Here is a 19,333-nt window from a genome sequence, read left to right as displayed (position 1 = left end):
GTTGGACCTGGTTGAGAGAGGAGTGCGGTCCACTCCTGGCCCTAGCACAGCCCCAGGGCAGCAGCCACAACAGCAGCTATTGCTTCTGGAGCTCTCAACCCACAGAGAGTGGGGGGATTCAGTGGCTGATCAGAGGGGGACTGCAAGGATCTCTTTGTTGGCTCTGAGGCAGGATTCTCTTGCTTTGCCTGTTTGGATCTGGGTCCAGTCCTGGGGCGAAGAGGAACACTGGCATAGCAGAGCTTGTGGCAGCAGTGGAGAGGGAAGCCTCCTCTCATTTCCAGGGCAGAAAAGAGTGTTTATGGTCACTCACAGACCAGAGCACAGGTCAGAAAAGGAGTAAACACTTCTCTTTAGATTATACCATCTTGGAAGAACTGAAAACTTATAAGCCCTTAGAAGTATCTCTGAAAACATCTGCACAAAACCCATGAAGCTTGGGACAGTACACCCTCTACACTGGAAGCAGAGCCTACCTTAGCAAAGAGTTAAAAAGTCAAGGAACTGGCTAAGAAGATGAGCAAAAAGAGGGAAAAAAGAGACTATAGAATCTTACTTTGGTGACAAAGAAGATCAAAACATACAACCAGAAGAAGACAACAAAGTCAAAGTTCCTACATCCAGAGTTCCCAAGAAAAATATGAATTGGTCTCAGGTCACGGAACAGCTCAGAAAGGATTTTGAAAATCAAGTTAAGAAGAGGAAAAACTGGGAATAGAAATGAGAGTGATGCAAGAAAATCATGAAAAATGAGTCAACAGCTTGCTAAAGGAGACCCCCCAAAATACTGAAGAAAATAATATCTTAAAAAATTATGGCAAATGAGGTCCAAAAAGCCAATGAAAGAATGTCTTAAAAAGCAGAATTGAGCAAATGGAAAAAAGAGGTCTAAAAGCTCACTGAGGAAAATAATTCCTTGAAATTATAAAACAAAACCAAAAAAATGAAAAAATAGAAGACAATGTGAAATACCTCACTGGAAAAACAACTGACCTGGAAAAGAGATCTAGAGAGATAATTTAAAAATTATTGGACTACCTGAAAGTCATGATCAAAAAGAGTCTAGACATTATCTTTCAAGAAATTACCGGGGCAGCTAGGTGGCACAGTGGATAGAGCACCAGCCGTTAAGTCAGGAGGATCTGAGTTCAAATGCAGCCTCAGACCAAACACTTGACACTTACTAGCTGTGTGACCCTGGGCAAGTTACTTAACCCCAACTGCAGAAAGAAAGAGAGAAAGAGAGAGAAAGGGAGAGAGAGGGAGGGAGGAGAGAGAGAGAGAGAGAGAGAAATTATCAAGGAAAACTGCCCTGATATTCTAGAACCAGAGGGTAAAATAGAAATGGAAAGAATCTACCAATCACCTCTTGAAAGAGATCCCAAAAGGAAAACACCCAGAAATTTCCAAATTAGTCAAATTCCAGAGTTCCCAGGTCAAGGAGAAAATATTGCAAGCAGAAGAAACAATTCAAGTATTGTGGAAACAGAATCAGGATAACACAAGATTTAGCAGCTCTACAGTAAGGGATTGAAGGGCTTGGAATATGATATTCCGGAGGTCAAAGGAGCTAGGTTTAAAACTAAGAATCACCTACCCAGCAAAACTGAGTGTAATCAATGAGGGGAAAAAATTTATATTCAATGATGTAGAGGAATTTAATGCATTCTTCAGAAGCCAGAGCTAAATAGAAAAACTAACATTCAAATACAAGACTCAAGAGAAGCATGAAAAGGTAAACAGGAAAGAGGAATCACAAGGGACTTTACATTCCTACATGGAAAGATGATATCTGTAACTCATGAGACCTTTCTCAGTATTAGCGTAGCTGGAGAGAATATATATTGACAGAGGGCACAGTGTAAGTTGAATACGAAGGGATGATATCTGAAAAAGAAAATGAGAGAGGAATGTACTGGGAAAAGGAGAAAGTGAGCAGTAGAATGAGGTAAATTATCTCACATATAAGAGGTAAGAAAAAGCTTTTACAGTGGAGGGAAAGAGGGGGGAGGTGAGAACGAATGAGTGAACCGTACTCTCATCAAATTTGGCTTAAGGAGGGAGTAACATACACACCCCAACTGGGTATGGAAATCTACCTTACCCTACAGGAAATAGGGGGGAAGGGGATAAGAGAGGCAAGGGTGATAGAAGGGAGGGAAGATTGGAGGAGAGGGCAATCAGAAGCAAACACTTTTGAGGAGGGACAGGTACAAAGAAAGAATAGAATAAATAAAGACTGGGACAGGATAGAGGGAAATAATAGTCTTTCACAACACAACCATTATGGAAACATTTTGCATGACTACACATGTATGGCCTATGCTGAATTTCTTGCCTTCTCAATGAGGGCAAGTGGAAAGAAGAGGGGAGAGAATTTAGAACTCAAAGTTTTAGAAATGAATGTTAGAAATTGTTTCTGCATGCAGCTGTGAAATCAGATACACAGGCAAAGGAGTACAGAAATCCATCTTACCCTATAGGAAAATAGAAGGGGAAGGGGATGGTGGGGGGTGCAGGGAGAGGGTGGTGGGGTGGGGAAATAGAAGGGAAAACAGATTGGATGAAGGGTGAATCAGAATGTAGACCGTCATGGGGTGGGTGGAGGGGAGGGATGGGGAGAAAATCTGGAACTCAAAATCTTGTGGAAGTGAATGTAGAAAACTAAAAATAAATAAATAAATTGGGGGGGGGAAGCAGCGGGTGGTAGAAAAGTTATACTAGACCATCAATTTATCTAATTTATTTACTCTCTCACCAGGAAGTACATAGGGAATAAGACAGATAAACCAAAACACTTTTTAAGATTCATTTGACATAATTTTTTACTTTTGCTTGGTTATTTCATCATCTGATAAAGGGCATATTTATAGCAGCAAATTTTACATCACAGCAAGGACAAAACTAAACCACCATATCTAGGTCTAGCCATGGTAACTGATCATCAAAACCCAATAGCAGAGAGAAATGAGATAAGAGCCAAAAGAGAACAAATGGGCTTGAAAGTAACTACCAAACCCAATTTGTTCCAAGGTGGTAGTTCTGTTTGAAGAGTCAAAAGTTCCTTGAAAAACATTCCAAACAGGTAGAGATCAGTCAAAATGTCAAGGGGCTGACTAAAGTAAATTTCCTTCTTTAATTTAACCTGTTTTCAAGTTATCTCCTTATTTAATGGAAGTACCAAAACTGGTAATTAGGAGGTGTGCTGATGTTCTAGTTTGATCTTTTTTGTTATTCCACTTTTTGTTGTTTTTTTAATCTACATATCAAACATAGATTAAAATTCTTATCTTTTCTAGTGATACAATTCTGGATATGCCTATTTTCTCCACTCTGACTCACCCTTTAAGAATTTTAATTAGTGAGCCTTTTCCTAACAGATCTTGGCCATTAGTAATCTTCTATACCTCAAAGTACAGAAGCTGTTAAATTAATTTAAGAACCAGTAGTAGCTTTAATCTGAAGACTTCATTGACATAAAGTTAATTTAGAACTGAAAGAGATCTTTAAGACCATCTAGTCTAGGGGTTCTTGATCTTTTTTTGTGTGTGTCATGTAACCCTCTGGCAGTCTGGTGAAACCTACAGACCCTTCTCAGAATGTTTTCAAATGCATATAATTCACAGGATGAAAAGGAAAGAAATTATACTAAAATATAGTTATCAAATTATTTTTCTGAAAACTCATGGACCCCAGGTTAAGAACCCTTGATCTAGTACAATCCTCTGATTTCACAGATGACAGAACTGAGGTCTAGAGAGATGAAGTGACCTGTCTGAAGTCACACAGGTTAAGTACTAGAGCCAGGATTCAACTCCCCACAAATATAAGGGAGCCCATGGTAATAACAAAAAAATACAAATAAGAGCATTTGCAACTCTCCACTAATTCCCAAACTGAAAAAACAAGCAACAACAAAAACAAAAAATTAGTCACTTTCTAATGGTCTAGAAAGCAATGGGGCTTGCCTAAATTTGGAGTTTGGTAGTTTTTTATAGCAAAGGGGAAGATATGAGAAGACCAAACTGGGAACAGGGACAAAACTGACCACAGCCACCAAGCCGAAATTGAAAGCAGGAATCGTTATGAAAAGTAGCAGCATGCAATATGGTGTGGTTTTTAAAGGCAAATTGCACGTGCTGGCGACTGCTTCCGTCCTGCTGCCCTCCTCAACTATCCCCACATTTCTTGAGGGGACCCACTTGTTAGATTCTGGGGCAGGATAAAGATGGCAAAACTTTGTGGTTAAATGAAAAATAAAGACCTCATCATAGGCATTCGTGGTCCAGCAAAACAAATGTCCACACTGGCCATGCCTGAAAATATGTCAATCTTTGCATTCATCACTTCTCTGGTAGGAGGTGAGTAGCATGTTTCATCTTCAGTCCACTGGACTTGTGGTTAATAACTGCATTGACTAGTGTTCTAAAGTCTTTTAAAGTTGTTTTTCTCTGCGACGTTGTCATTTATATAAATTGTTCTCCTAATTCTGCTTGCTTTCACTCTGTTATCAGTTCATAGCAGTCTTCCCACTTTCCTCTGAAATTGTCCACTTTGTCATTTCTTACGGCATAATAATATTACATTATATTCACACAACATGATTTATTTAGCCATTCCCCCAATCAGGACACTTGCATTTTTCCTTTTTCTTTGATCTCTTTAGGGTAGAGGTGTACTAGTAGTATGGCTAGGTCAAAGGGTATGAACAGGTTAGTAACTTTTTTTTGGAGGCAAACAGGGTTAAGTGACTGCACACAGCAAGTTAAGTGTCTGAGGCCATATATGAATTCAGGGCCTTCTGACTCCAGGGTCAGTGATATGTCCATTGCGCCACCTAGCGGCCCCTAGGTTAGTAACTTTTGAGGCATAGGTCCAAACTTTCTGGAATGGCTGGGATCAATTCACTGCTCTACCAACTGTGTACCAGCGTGACTGTTCTACAGCCTCTCCAACATGTCGTTCCCTGTTTTGTCATCCTCCTTCGCCAGTTTTAGGGTTGTGAGGTAAAACCTCAGAGATGCTTTAATTTGCATTTCTATAATTAGTGATCTAGAACATTTTTATGTGACTATGGCTTGGATTTCTTCTATGAAAACTCCCTTCACATCCTTTGACCATTTATCTTACTGGAGAATGGCTCTTAGTTTTTACATATTTTAACCAGTTCCTTAGATATTTTAGATATGACTTTTATCACAAAAACTTCCTGCAAAGTCATTCCCCACCCACCTAACCCCTGACATTTACCTGTTTTCCATCTAACTGTAACTACTTTAGATTTATGTAATTTTGTAATGGACAATCAAAATTGTATATCTGATTTTATGTGATCCTCCCCTCTCTATTGCTTGTTTAGTCATGAATTCTTTCTGTATCCATAGATCTGAAAGCTAATTTCTTCTGTGGCCCTCTAATTTATTTATGATGTAATCTTTTATACCTAAGTCATGCATTAATTTGGAAACTGTCTTGAAATATGACATGAGTTGTTGGTCTAACCCTAATTTCTGACAGATAGCTAGCTGTCCAGTTTTCCCAATAGTTTTTGTCAAATAGTGAGTCCTTCCCCCAGTAACAGGGATCTTTGGGTTTATTGGACATAATGCTATTGTCTGCATTTTTTACTTCTGTATAATGCATATTTAATTTGTTTCAGTGATCGATCTCTCCATTTTTTAACCAGTACCAAAATACCAAATCATTAATGCTTACTGCTTTGTAGTACAGTTTGAGGCATGGGTAAACCTAGTCCTTGCTTTTTTTCATTACTGCCCTTGAGATTCTTGATCTTTTGTTCTTCCATATGCATTTCATTATCATTTTTCAAGCTCTACAAAATATGCTTTTGGCAGTTAGATTGGTAAAGCATTCAATATATTAATTTAGAAAGTACTGTCATTTGTAGCATGTTGGTTTGGACTACTGAGTACCAATTAAAGCTTATCCAATTATTTATATCCCTATTCCTGGAAAGAACGTTTTATAGTTGGATGTATTTTATATTTTATAGCTTTTATAGATATTTGAATTGTATTTATCTTTCTAGCTCTTCCTGCTATGTGTTTGGTTTTTTTTAAAATGACATATAGAAATGCTGATGATTTCTACGGATTTAGTTACATCTTGCAAGTCGACTGTGTTAATTGTTTTTTGGTTACCTCTTTTAGGGTTTTTTAAGACATAACAATGGGACTGGTACCATAACTGTTTTAAGTGATAGTATAAAGCTCAGGTGGCTAAGTGATAACGTATATTTTCTGACCAAACAGTTCAAAGAGCAGATGAAAAGACTAAAGATGTTTTTTTTTAAAAAGTAAATACTAACGATCAAAGGTCATCTTTGCACATGCCTAAATGGACTCCCAAATCACCACTAACTCTGTCACCCTAGTTTCCCTCAAAGCTCAGTTCAAGCATCACCTTCTCCATGAGACCTTTCCTGATCCTCTCAGACACTAGTGCCTCTTCTGTCAAATTACCTGGGTTTTATTTTGGATATCTTCTATGTAATCATATATACACATGTCATTTCCTCCAAGAGAACACCTCCTTAAGAACAGGTACTGTTTGATTTTTTATCCCCACCTTGTATTCTCAGTGCCTGGAACATAATATGCTTTATAAATGCTTGTGGACCAATACTGTTCAACTTATTAATGTCCTTCCTAAAACATAACTAAAATTAAGTTTTCAGTCCACTAAAACTCCCAGATCTTTTTCAAATTAATTGCTGTCCAATCATGTCTGGCCCATCTTACACTTCAATAGATGCTTTTTTGAACTTGAATGTATGACTTTACATTTATCCCTATTAAATGTCACCTTATTCAATTCAGCCCTTAGAGCTTATTCAGAATTTTCTGAATCCTGACTCTCACCCCTGCAAATTTAATAAGCATGCCATTTACATATTCCTTTATCCAAATCATCCACAAAAATGTTAAATAGTAACAGGGCCAAGGACACAACTTAGGAGATTTGCTTCCCATCTCACATTGAGCTATTAATGACCACTCTTTGGATCTAGCAACTCAACAAGGTCCATATCTAACAAAATGTACTACCACCTAGACCACAACTTTACCTTTTCTCCATACAAATAGCATAAGACACATCAAATGCATTGTTAAAATCTAGGTAAACTATACCTACAGCACTCCTTGTGAATTTCAGTCCATTCTGAGCTTTTGCATTCTTGGCACTATTCTTATTAGAAACATATCATGACTTTTTATTATGCCTTTGTTACAAGGCTCTTCTTCCATCTCCTTTACACATCTTTTAAAATCCAAGTTGTGTGATAGCTTAGATAGCCTTAGACAGCTCCCCCCTTCTCCTCCTTACCTTTGTGTCCCAAGAATGTTACTTGTGGGCACTTGCCATCCCTCTTGGGCTGACCTCCCCTTTAGAATCTCAATCTGTGGGACTACCCAGTCCTTCACTGAACACTTTGAAATGTGTTCCACCAAAATCTCATGGGTATATTAGTGCAGTTCCTCTTCTCTAGCATTAATTCTAAGATAGAATAATGACTTCTTCTCCAAAGTCCTATCATTTTCACTTCATCAACCAGAAATGAAGTTGAGTCCAGTAAAAAGGATAATGAGGACCTTGGCTCAAATGTCACTCTGATTTGAATCCAATCTCTGCTACTCATTGCCTGTGTGACTTTGGGCAAATCACTTAACTTCTCTGGGCCTCAATTTTCTCCTCTCTAAAATGAGGGAAGTTGGATTAGATGGCCTTTTAGGTCCCTTCCAGCTCTAAATCTATGATCCCATGATCCTCCTTGTTGAGAACAGAATTTCCCTTTGTTAGTCTTGAGGTTAAAATAATCACTGAGGCAAGTTAAGACATTCTCTGCTCTACCTTTCGGCAGAGAGTATGTCAGAATATGTCTGGATAAATAAAACTGCCCCTACCTCCCCCATCACTAATATATTTCATACTTTCATTACCAGGCTTGTGATATTTATTACTTGATCTTCTCATCTATTTCTTCTTTCTGTTCAAGTGGCCTATAATATATTCCAATATAATTCTCCTGTTCTTGTCTCAGTTGACCTTCACTCAAAATTCTCCATCAACCTTCCTGGATTTTCTCTCAAGAGTCTTACCTTCTTAGTATAATGTGGCACCACTACCACCCCCCGATTTTTTATATTTGTTTCTTTAGAATAAGGTATACACCTTTCCAGAACTATTTCTAATTAATGGTTTCCTCTCAGTGATATTTATGAGTTCAAATATTTGCTTTCTTGTGTTAATATCTCTAAGTCATATTGCCTGCTATCCTTGCTTTATAATTCAACTTACATTTTTTTTTGTGAAATGTCTGCTGTATACATTATATTATTAAGTATTCTGCACCAGACCTCTAGAGCCATAGCAATTCTCAAGAGAGGTAGAGAAACATCTACTCCTGGGAGTATTTTTAACTCCTTCACCCAATTAGTCACTCACATAACATGTATTCAAGTCCTCATTTCCCTAAACACTAGAAAACTTATTTATAAGTGTATAGCATCTCAAGTTTGCAAAATAAACACCCAACAGATGAATAATTTTTGATGCCTGGTAGTACAAGTGGACTGTTGATTTTTTTATATATGACTCTCAGAACTATATATCCAGCCATAGTGTTTGTCTCTGTTTCTCTCTCCCTCCGGTCTCTTGTCACAAACTGCCTTTTGAACATTTCAAATTGGATGTCCTGTAGGTACCTCAAACTCCAAAAGAAGATTCATTATTTGACATCACAAACATACTTCTTTTCCCAACTTTCCTATTTCTGTCAAGGGCAGCACCATCCTCCCAGTCACCCAGGTTTACAACCTCAGAGACATCCCTGATTCTCCACTCTCCCTCACCTCAACACATTCAATGAGCTGCCAAGGTATAGCAGTCTATCAATTCTACCTCTACAGTATTTCATTCATCCCTGTTCCTTGCTCTACTCATATGACCTACTCTATCACCACCATCCTCATTCAGGACCTCCTGACTTTTCATCTGGAATACAGCAATAGTCCAGTTGGTCTCTTTGCCTCAAGGCACTCATTATCTCTACTCGCACGACTACCACATTAGTTCAGCCCTCATCATTTCTCTCCTATACTACTTAATCAGTCAACAAACATTTATTAAATTCAAACTCTGTGTGAGGTACTGTGGTAAGTGCTGGGGATACAAAGAAAGGCAAAAAAACAGTTCTTGTTCTCATGGAGCTCACAGTCTAATGGAGGGAGACAACATGCAAGCAATTACTCAAACAAGCTATATCCAGGATAAACTGGAAATAATCAACAGGGGGAAGATACTAAAATTATGGGAAATAAAGGCTTCTTGTGGAAGGTGGGATTTTAGTTGGGACTTGAAGGAAGCCAGGAAAGCCAGGAGGCAGAGGTGAATAGAAAAAACATTTTAAGCATGAGGGGACAGCCAATAAAAATCTCCTGAGTGTGGAGATAGACTATCTTGTTTGAAAACAGTAAGGAGGCTACTGGATTGTAGAGTATGTGGGAGCATAAGGTATAAGAAGACCGGAAAGGTGTGAGAGAAGGCAAGTTATGAGGGGCTTGAATACCAAACAAAATATTTTATATTTAATCCTGTAGGCGATAGGGAGCCACTACATAATAAACTGGAATTTATTGAGTTGGGAAGTGACATGATCCATCATGTGCTTTAGGAAGAGCACTTTTGACAACTGAGTGGAGGATGGACTGGAATGGAGAGAGGATTGTGGCAGGCAAAACAAGCAGGCTATTGTAATAGCTCAGGGATGAGGTGATAAAGGCCTGTATCACGATGATGGTAATGTCAAAGGAGAGAAGGAACAAATACAAGAGACATTAGGAAGGTAACACTGATTGACCCTGGCGACAGACTGAATGTGAAGCTGGGGTGTATCAGGTAAGAGATCGGGGTAGGAGGGAGGAAGGAGGAGAAGAAAGTGAGGAGTCAAAGGTGATAACTAGGTTGTGCGTGTGGGCGAATGGGAGGATGATGGCACCCTTAACAGGAATCAGTAGAGAAGTTTGGAAAGGGGAAATGGATTCCTGAGGAAAATAACAAGTTTAGTTCTGGATATAGTGAGTTTAAGATGTCTATGGATATCTATTTCCAGATATTTAATAAGTAGTCTAGAGACTAGCAGACATGGTAGGGCTAGATAATAAGTGAAACAGAGAATCATCACCACAGAGATGATAACTGAATCCACAGGATCTGTTACAATCATTGATAAGCTCAGAAGGGAAGGAGGAAGAAGAGAAGAGTAACCAGGAAAGACCTTGGGGGAAGGCACACATTGGTTAGTAGGTATGAACCGGAAGAAGATCTGGCTGAGAAGACTAAGAAGTCATTGTCAGAAAGGTAGGAGAAGACCAGGAGAGTCATGTCATGAAAACCTATAAAGAAGAGAGTATCAAAAAGAGGAAGCCTGACAGTGTCACAAGCTGCAAAGAAGTCAAAAAGGATAAGGGTTGTGAAAAGGCCATTAGATTTGTCAATTGAAAGATCATTAGTAATATTGGAGAGAGCTGTTTCAACCAAATGATGAAGCTGGAAGCCAAGAAACAACATCTACAGTAGATGGCCTTTTCAAGGAGTTTAGTCACAAAAGGGAGGACAAAAATGGGATGATAATTAGTGGAGATGTATAGATCAAATAAGGGTTTTTTGAGAATAGGGTGTGAGCATGGGCATGTTTGTAAGTAGGAGGGAAGTAGTAGACAGGGAGAGATTGAAGGTAACAGAGAATGGGAATGATAGAGGGGGCAACCTGTTAGAGAAGACAGGATGGAATATAATCACTTGTGCATACAGAGGGTTTTGCCTTGGCAAAAAGGGCTACCTCATTCTGTGAGACAGGGTAAAGAAGAGATAGTGGTAGAAGGCATATAAATGATGTGAGATACGGAGGAAGGGAAAAGAGGGAGATCTTGGCAAATGACCTCAATTTTTTTCAGTAGAATGAGGCAAGATTCTCAGATGAGAAGGTGAGAGCAGGGAAAGACATGGGAGATTTAAGGAGGAATTAAAGGGTTTGGAAGACCTGCTATGGTGAGTGGGATAATGAGTTAAGTAGAGAGGTAGTGTAAAAGGATTGCCTTGTTGACATTTTGTAACACAAATCTGTGGTGGATCCAGGCAGTACAACTTTGTGATTCTCTCTAGCTTCATTCAGCAGTATGTGTATAACAGCAAAGGCAGCAGAATGGTGGGAGTGACCAGTGGCAGGGCAAGCCTGGCAATATAACAGCAAGGGATTCAAGAGAAGAGGAAAGGGTTAAGTTGAACTAGGTGGTAGAAGGACTAGAGGTCATGGTGGGACAAAGTTTGGAGTTGCAAGGCAGAGGAAGAGGTGGAATGTCATTGGATTGTGATCATATAAGGGAATTTCAGAGTTAATGAACATGGAAAAATAGTACATTTGTGGGTGACAGCACAAGGGCATGCCCATCTCTATGTGTGGCTGAGGTGGCATGGAAGAATGAGTTATATGAAATTAATAAACTAATTAGTAAATTAGTAAACTAATGTAACATTAAAGTGTAGATATAGTGAGATACAGTTAGAATATCAATATATGCTGAAGTCCCCTAGTATAGGGGCAGCAGTTAAGGATGAAAGACTGAACCAGGCACTCAATTCACTGAGGAAAAACACAGGGTCTTTGAGGTCTGTAGACGACATCTGCTAGGATTTTGATTAGACGGTAGATATGGATTGAGAATCTCAAAGGAGGAGAAGCTACTGAGTGATAGTGATAGCGGGAGAACCTGGAAGTAGCAATGGGCAGTAAGAAGTGTTCTCAAGAGGCTATATAATCAGGAGGGAGCCAAAAGATGGAAAGAGCAGAAACGGAAAAGATTTAAGTTGAAAGCACATTTGTTGTCTATGCAGTAGGCAATCCAGAGAGCACAGTGGAAAAGGTGGTAGCTTTAGAGTAGAACACTCTGGGGGAACTGAGTTGTGAGGTATGAGAATAAAGGATCTGGCAGTGAGGGATAAAGAATCAGGTTTGACTGTACACATATAAACCTATATCAAATTGCTTGCTCTGTCAAGGAGGAGGAAGATATAGGAGGGAGGGAGAGAATCTGGAACTCAAAATTAAAAAAAAAAAAGAATGTTAAAAATTTTTGTATACATGTAATTGAGAAAAAAATAAAATTTAAAAATTAAAAAAAAATCAGGTTTGAATGACAGCAGGTGTTTGGAATCACTGGGATGGAGAGAGTATGGAAGGAGACAGACTGTAAATCAATGAGGAATGAATTCAGATAGGTTTCCACAGTCCATAGAGGCAATGGCCTCAGCCAGGAGTTCTCTCAGAACTTAAGGTTCCTAAAGCAATGGGACAAGTGCTAAATCCTGAAGGAGTGGTGGTACTCTCCTTCTTCAAAGGCAGGCAACTAGGCTGGAGACGTGATGAAGTGACCTTTTCCTCTTCCCTGAAAGGGAGAAGGCTGGTGTTCATGGAATTGAGCCTCTTCCTGGGGGAGGCTAGAGACCAGGTAGGGGACCCTGGATGGAATGGAGGCCTCTTCCCACACCTCAAGGACAAGAGACCTGTCTGATGAAGTGGCATTTCTTCTTTTCTCCTTCGTGACTGGAAACCAGGAAGGAGACTTAGCATGATGGAACAGCATTTCTCCCCTTTCCAAGGGAGGCTGAAGATTGACAGGAAAATTGGAGTGATATAATATTGCAAAAAATGGTTTCCCTGTCTCAAGTCTCCTCTCCAATCCCTCTTGCAGAGCTGCTAAAATAATTTTTGTTAAGCACACGTCTGACCATGTAAACTGCACCCCTACACACACACACACACACACTCCTTACTTTAATATACTCCAACACCTCCTAATTACTTCTAGGAATAAATACAAATTTCTCTGACCCTTAAAGCTCTTTCCGGCCTGGCTCCAATCTACCTTTCTGGACTTACACATTACTGCCTTTCACGCATTCTTTAGTCCATGCTTCACCTTCACATCCTATGCAGTTGTCCATCTAGGCCATCCTGCCACCTGTCATTGCCTGGCTTCTCACTTGGTCTCACTCTTCCAGAGTGGACCTGAACCTCTGTACCCTGGACCTGTAGAATCCATGCCTCTAGTCTCAGGGGAAGTTAATACTCTAATCTACAACTCTCACATTAGGATGTTGGTGAGTGAATGTAAACCTGTCCATTTAGCCCACTATATCTAAATGGTCCAAGACCACACTTCTCCACCATATCCCATCTAGCCATCCACTCAGGCCATCATGCCTTCTGCTTGCTCCCTCTGGTTCTCACCCTCTCTACAACCTACCATAGTCCAACTTTTATGCTGGGCACAACAATGAAATCAACAGTACCACTCCTACTGGAAAGGGCTTATCAATGAACTACCTTTATTGTCTACCCTTCCCCATGAGTTATCTTCCTTATTAGAATATAAGGTCCTTATGGGCAGGGGCTAGGTCCCTCGGACCTATCTTCAGTGCTTAGCAAATAGTAAGCACTTTATAAGTGCCTTTTCCTTCATTCAGCCAAACTAATCTTCATTTTCTAGTAAGTTATGACGTATGATCTCCTGTTAGTAAATCAATAAGCATTTATTAAGCACTTAATATGTGTTAGGCATTGGGCTAAGTAAATACTGGGTGTATAAAAAAGGCAAAAAAAAATAGCCCCTGCTCTCAAGGAATGTACATTCTAAAGAGACACAATATGTAAATATGGAAGTATGTACAAAATACAGCACTATCTCAGACGCTGGTTCTTTGCTATCCCCAAGCAGGGTACTTGCCGTCCTCACCTCACCCTCTTAGAATGCTTAATCTTTCTTCAAAGCTCAGCTTAAACAACACTGCCTATGGGAGACCTTTCTGGATCCCCCCCAGCTGCTAGTGCCTCCCTTATCAAATTACTTTGTATTTATTTTGTCCACGCTAATTTTCTTCGTAATCTTATGTACGTGTTCTCTGACTGTAAGTTCCCTAAGGGCAGGAGCAGCTTCATCTTTGTCTTTGTGCCCTTTAGCAGAGTGCCTGGTGCATAGCAGGGCTTAATAAAACCTTGACTGACTGACTGATTAGCAGTAGCTTGCTAGAGTAGAATGATATGGGCTTCTTCTCAGCATTTCCTTCGAAAATTACAAAACTACACAACTCTTATCTGAAATAGAAAAGTCTCTGAATTTCATTTTCTGCTTTGAGAAATGGCAGTTCTCTCACAGGTTTCCTCCTGGTCCACATGTACTTGCCATTCTTTCACTTTTTATCTTGAGCCTAGTTATATAGCAAATGATCCTGAACCACCAATGGCAATCACTGAACATAATGCTTCATGTTACTCAGTTACTTAGGAAGCAGACTTCTCATGTGCTCCTCAGCACCAGTAAAATGATCCCACCTTCAGTACACAGTTGAAATCAGAGACCAAATAAACCATCATGATGCTAACAAACTCAATAAATTCACTGAACCAGCATGACGTATGAAGCAGCATGACCTACAGGAAAGTGTACTTGATGTAGAGTCCAAAAAAAATTGTGTTTAAATCCTACCTCTGCTACTTACCAGCCCTGTAACCTTGGGCAAATTATGTAACCTGCCAGTTTCTTCATCTGTAAAATGACAGGGCTGAAAAAGATAATCCCTAAGATCCCTTCCAGCTCTAAATCCTATGATTCTCCCCTGCTATCTACTGGAAGGCTGATCTTTAATAATACCTTTCCCCTTTTCGAAGCTTCTGTGGATGGTCATGTGAAACTTCATTTTCCTTAGACGTAAACAGGAATGGGGGCGGAGAGGGAGAGAAGGAGAGTGACAGAGAGAGAGATTTGCCCTTCAGGCATGACCATGGGTTCTGCCTTGAAGAGTCATGGTGTGCGTGAATTCTGCCTCTGCTATTTGTATGCGACCTTAGGCAAATCACTTAACCTCTCTCTCTCTGGGTTTCAATTGCCTCATTTCTAAAATGAGGGAAGTAGAGTTAGATGGTCTCCAAGGACTCATGAAATTTGTAAAATACTTTGTAAACTCTCTTACACACTCATATCCTATTTTGTAATTATTTACATACATCTCCTTTTTCTCTTCCTGGTCTATAAGCTTCTTAAGGGAAGGGATTATATTTTATTTGTGAGGGTTTTTTTTTGTTTTGGTTTTTTTGGCTAGGCAATGGGGTTAAGTGACTTGCCTAGGGTCACACAGCTAAGTGTTATGTGTCTGAGGACTCCTGAATCCAGGGCCAGTGCTCTATCCACTGCGCCACCTAGCTGCCCTGAAGGGATTATATTTTAATTACCTCTGCATTACACTCCGAGCCTTTGCACATAAACATTTCATTGTCTATTTAACACAGACAATTTAATAGACATTTAATGTACAAAGACATTGTTTGCTAAACTGAAAATGCAAGGACACTAATCAAGTCTTGCTTATATCTTTCAGCATTTTTCCAGCTTTTGAAGCTTAAAAGGACTCAACATAGAAATGACAGATTAATTTCTCATGGCAGAGTATATACTGCATACGTGCTGAAATAAATGAGTCGTATTTTGAGCTTCATAACACTGTGAAAAACATCCATCTGTGGAATGTATATGCAAGGTAAGGAAAAATAATGAAAAAATGAGCTATAGCAAGAGATTCAGTTTATACTTAGCTTATTGTAAGGGCTATTCAGCACTGGACTAGGCTGGATGGGGAAAGGGCTACAATTTTCTTTCCAGGACGTAAAGGCAAAGATTTAGATTTGATGTTCTTTGGATAGCCCTTCAGCTAGTAGTCATTCATTAATCTGATTCTCAGGTGTACCCCCATAAATTATGCAAAGTTTATATAAGTCACTGCTTATTGTTTCAGAACCCTGGGCAACAAAACACTTCAAATAAGTCCCCCACACTCACCAATCTTGGGCATGGTTACTGGCTTCCTGAGGAGGAAGTGGGCTGGCTAGTCGGGATACCTGAATCCAAACTGCATCATAGAGGTCTTTCTTCCGGGTATGCACAGTACATGGAACAATCAATGGCATGCCAAAGAGACTGGGACGATTCTTCTGGGATGACAGAAAGTAGAGCTCTGTCCTCATCTATGTGTATAAATCAAGAAAACAGAAAGTTCAAAAATGAGATGTACCCAAAGGAGCAGCACTCCCTTTCCTCTTTCTCTAAATACTAATAACAAGTTTCATGGTTTGCCTCCTCTCTCTGGCAGAATTGCTTGAGGAATAAATTATGCAGTATATTCTCTGTCTAGTATCAAAACAATGGTAATTAAAGCTGAATGAATCAATGAAAGGTCTACCACATTCTTTGCTGGGAAACTATTCTGCTTGAGTCAACTTTCCATCTAGTACTTCCTCTGATAAACATTTCTCATTTGAACATAACTACTTAAACATAAAAACTCATATAAGCTCTACACCTCAAAACTCTCAACTGTTTAAAATCATTTATAAAGAGGTTCAGTAAACATAAAATTGTCCCACCTTTTTAAGAGATATGGTACCTTTTCTTAGGTCTGACTTTACCACACACACATTCTAGCTCTTTCAAGGGGCAACATATAGTGTAAATTTATTTTTCCTAAAAGTAAGGTGAATTAAAAGTAGTTTGGGTTTGAAAATGTAAAAATAATTTGATGATATCCTTTTAAATAAATACAAATATCCTAACAGTGTATAGTCAGGCTCAGGAAGAACTGTTTTAGAGAATTTAAGTTGAGCCCAACAGAAAGTTTGCTGGTGGCTTCTCATTAAGAAAAAATTCAAGTGTTTATGATCTGTTACCAAACAAACGCAAATTAAGTCATTAAAGAAGCTAAGTCTTATATAGACCAATGGCCAAGAGATCTGAGCTACTTGCAACTCTTCCACTATCTACCTTTGTGACTGAGCAAGTCGTGGGGTCTCTCTGGCTTTCAGTTTCTTCATCTGTAAATGCCAGATACACAGCTTACCTTAGAATTGGAGTGAGCATCAAATAAGGCTACACTTTATAAGTTTCAAAGAAAGGACTACTAAAGTTTTCTAATAGTCAAGAAGAGCTGTGCAGAACACTTGATAACCAGAAACCCTCAAACCCTACCCTAATTGTCTGGCTTTGTAACAGAGATATTGTTCGAAGTTCACATCTGAAGCATTCAAAGAAACAAAGACTTGTACAAACTATTATTGAGTGAAGTAAGCAGAACCTGGATAACAATATGTATGACTATAACAACGTAAACAGAAACAATAATAAAGGGAAACCAAACACAAATGACCAATCCTGGTCCCAGGTATTAGATAAAGAAATATACATTCTTCCTCTAGGTGAAGGAATAGGGTGTAAAATATTACTTATGGTGCTGACAGTCATTTTGATGATAGGTTTTGCTTAAGTGACTTTAGCTGTTACAAGAGAGGGTTCAATGGTAGTGGTGTAAAAACCAAATGGCATTAATAAAGCTTGGAAAGAGATGTAGAATTGCTTATCAGACCTAGAGCTGAACCTGGAGTCAGGAAGCCATAATTCAAGTCTCACTTCTGAAACACTGCTGCTGTGTGAATGTGGGCAAGTCATGCAGGCTTTCAGTGCCTCAGGGCAACCATCTAAGACTAGAAGATCTGAGTATGCTCTTTTCCATTTCTTTACATGTCAGAATCACTTGACATCACTTACTCTCCACTATTCTCTCCTTTACTTCAGTATCTAATAGTGGGAGTGCTCCTTCTCCTTGACAAGGTACACTCTGTTATATGTGCTTGATCCTATATTCTTTGGTCTCTACCAGATCGCTCCCTCAATCTTTCCCTATCTCCTAATCTTTTTTCTTCTGACTACAGACATGCCTACATCTCTCCCATCCTTAAAAAAACAAAACCAAAAAAACCTTTATAAGAACCTCTCTTTCCTTCAAGTCTTAAAGCTCATCTTCCTTTCATAGCCAAACTCTTAGAAAAAGCTGTCTGCTCATTGCTTCTACTTCTCCTCTTACTCACTTTTCTCAGCTCTTGGCAATCTAACTTCCAATCTCATCACTCACCTAAAACAACTTATTTGTTACTAATAAAATTATCAATTACTACTAATAATTGTCATATCTGATGATCTTTTCTCAGTTCTTATCCTCTTTTACCTCCCTACAGCATTTGACACTGTTGATCACACTCTCTCCTCTTGGATATTCTCTTTTCTCTGGGTTACTATGACCTTACTCCCCACTGGTTCTCCTATTCACCTGACTGCTCCTTCTCAGCTGCTTTTATTAGCTCATCATCCATATCATGCTTCTATGTGTACCCCGAAGTCTCTGTGTTGGGTCCTCTTCTCTAACCTCTACATTCCTTCAGTTTCAGTCTCTCTCCTCAGGGCTTCAGTCTGCCTATTAGACATTTCAAACTGCATGTTTATAGCCACCTCAAATTCAACATATCCCAAACACACCATTCTTAACTTTCCATTCTATAGAAGGGATTACTCTCTTTCTGGTCTTGCAGGTTTGCAACCTCAGCATTATTCTCAACTCCCTCAGCCCACATACATATCTAATTTGTTGACCAACCAATTTTTTGAGACTCTACAACATCTCTTATTTCAATCCCTTCTTTATCCTCTCACACAGCCACCACCTTAGTTCAGGCTTGCATCACCTCTTTCTTATACTATTACACTATCTTCCTAATTGGTCTGCCTCAAGTCTCTCTTCACTCCAATACATCCCCCACAAAACTGCTGAACTGCAAGTCTGACCATATTACCCCCCCATTCAACATACTCCATGGTTCCATATTGTCTCTCTGAGAAAATTGTGAATTCCTGTTTGGTGTTCTCAATTTGGCCCCAACCAACCTTTCTAGCCTAATCATTACACATTATTCTCCCCTTCTGTACTCTGTAGTTCACTCAAAATGGCCTTCTTGTAGTTCCTCAAACATGAAGTTCCATCTCTCTCTATACCTTTGTACTTGGCCTTTCTAAGCTCTTTCCCAAGTCTCAGTCTGACTGAGGCTAAGCCCATTCAGTAATTTAAGGGTAGGTAAGAAATGAAGAAAAGAATGGCCAGTCAGGGAAAAAAAATCTATCTAGGAGGGGAAGACCCTCAGAGTTTTTGGCCAAAACAGAAACAACTGCTATTTACGTTCACTCTGAGATAATTAGTGCCCAAGCAATAATCAAGATATTTTGTGAGGTTTAGTCTAGATCTACATCTTGCCACTGGACCCAGATGGTTTCAGAGGAGAAAGTGCAGCTGGTAACTTTGCACAGCCTTCCCTCACTTAAATCCAATTCATTTGCAAATCACCTTCCTGATGTCAAGATCCTCTTGGCAATGAAGGATAAAC

The 19,333-nt window shown here is 39.4% G+C and overlaps 1 protein-coding gene across 1 annotated transcript in view; it reads right to left on the bottom strand.

Annotated features, from left to right (window-relative positions):
* The window catches only part of USP32 (ubiquitin specific peptidase 32), a 263,795-nt gene that overhangs the window by 21,269 nt on the left and 223,193 nt on the right, over positions 1–19,333 (bottom strand). Inside the window, 1 exon segment of the mRNA XM_020991809.2 lies at positions 15,912–16,096. Coding sequence (XP_020847468.1) covers positions 15,912–16,096 — 185 coding nt within the window.

This window comes from Phascolarctos cinereus, unplaced genomic scaffold (genome assembly GCF_003287225.1).
Source record: "Phascolarctos cinereus isolate Bilbo 61053 unplaced genomic scaffold, phaCin_HiC Scaffold_5;HRSCAF=322, whole genome shotgun sequence".
In the NCBI taxonomy this organism is placed as follows: Eukaryota; Metazoa; Chordata; class Mammalia; order Diprotodontia; family Phascolarctidae; genus Phascolarctos; species Phascolarctos cinereus.
This window is presented reverse-complemented; position numbering and strand designations above follow the sequence as displayed.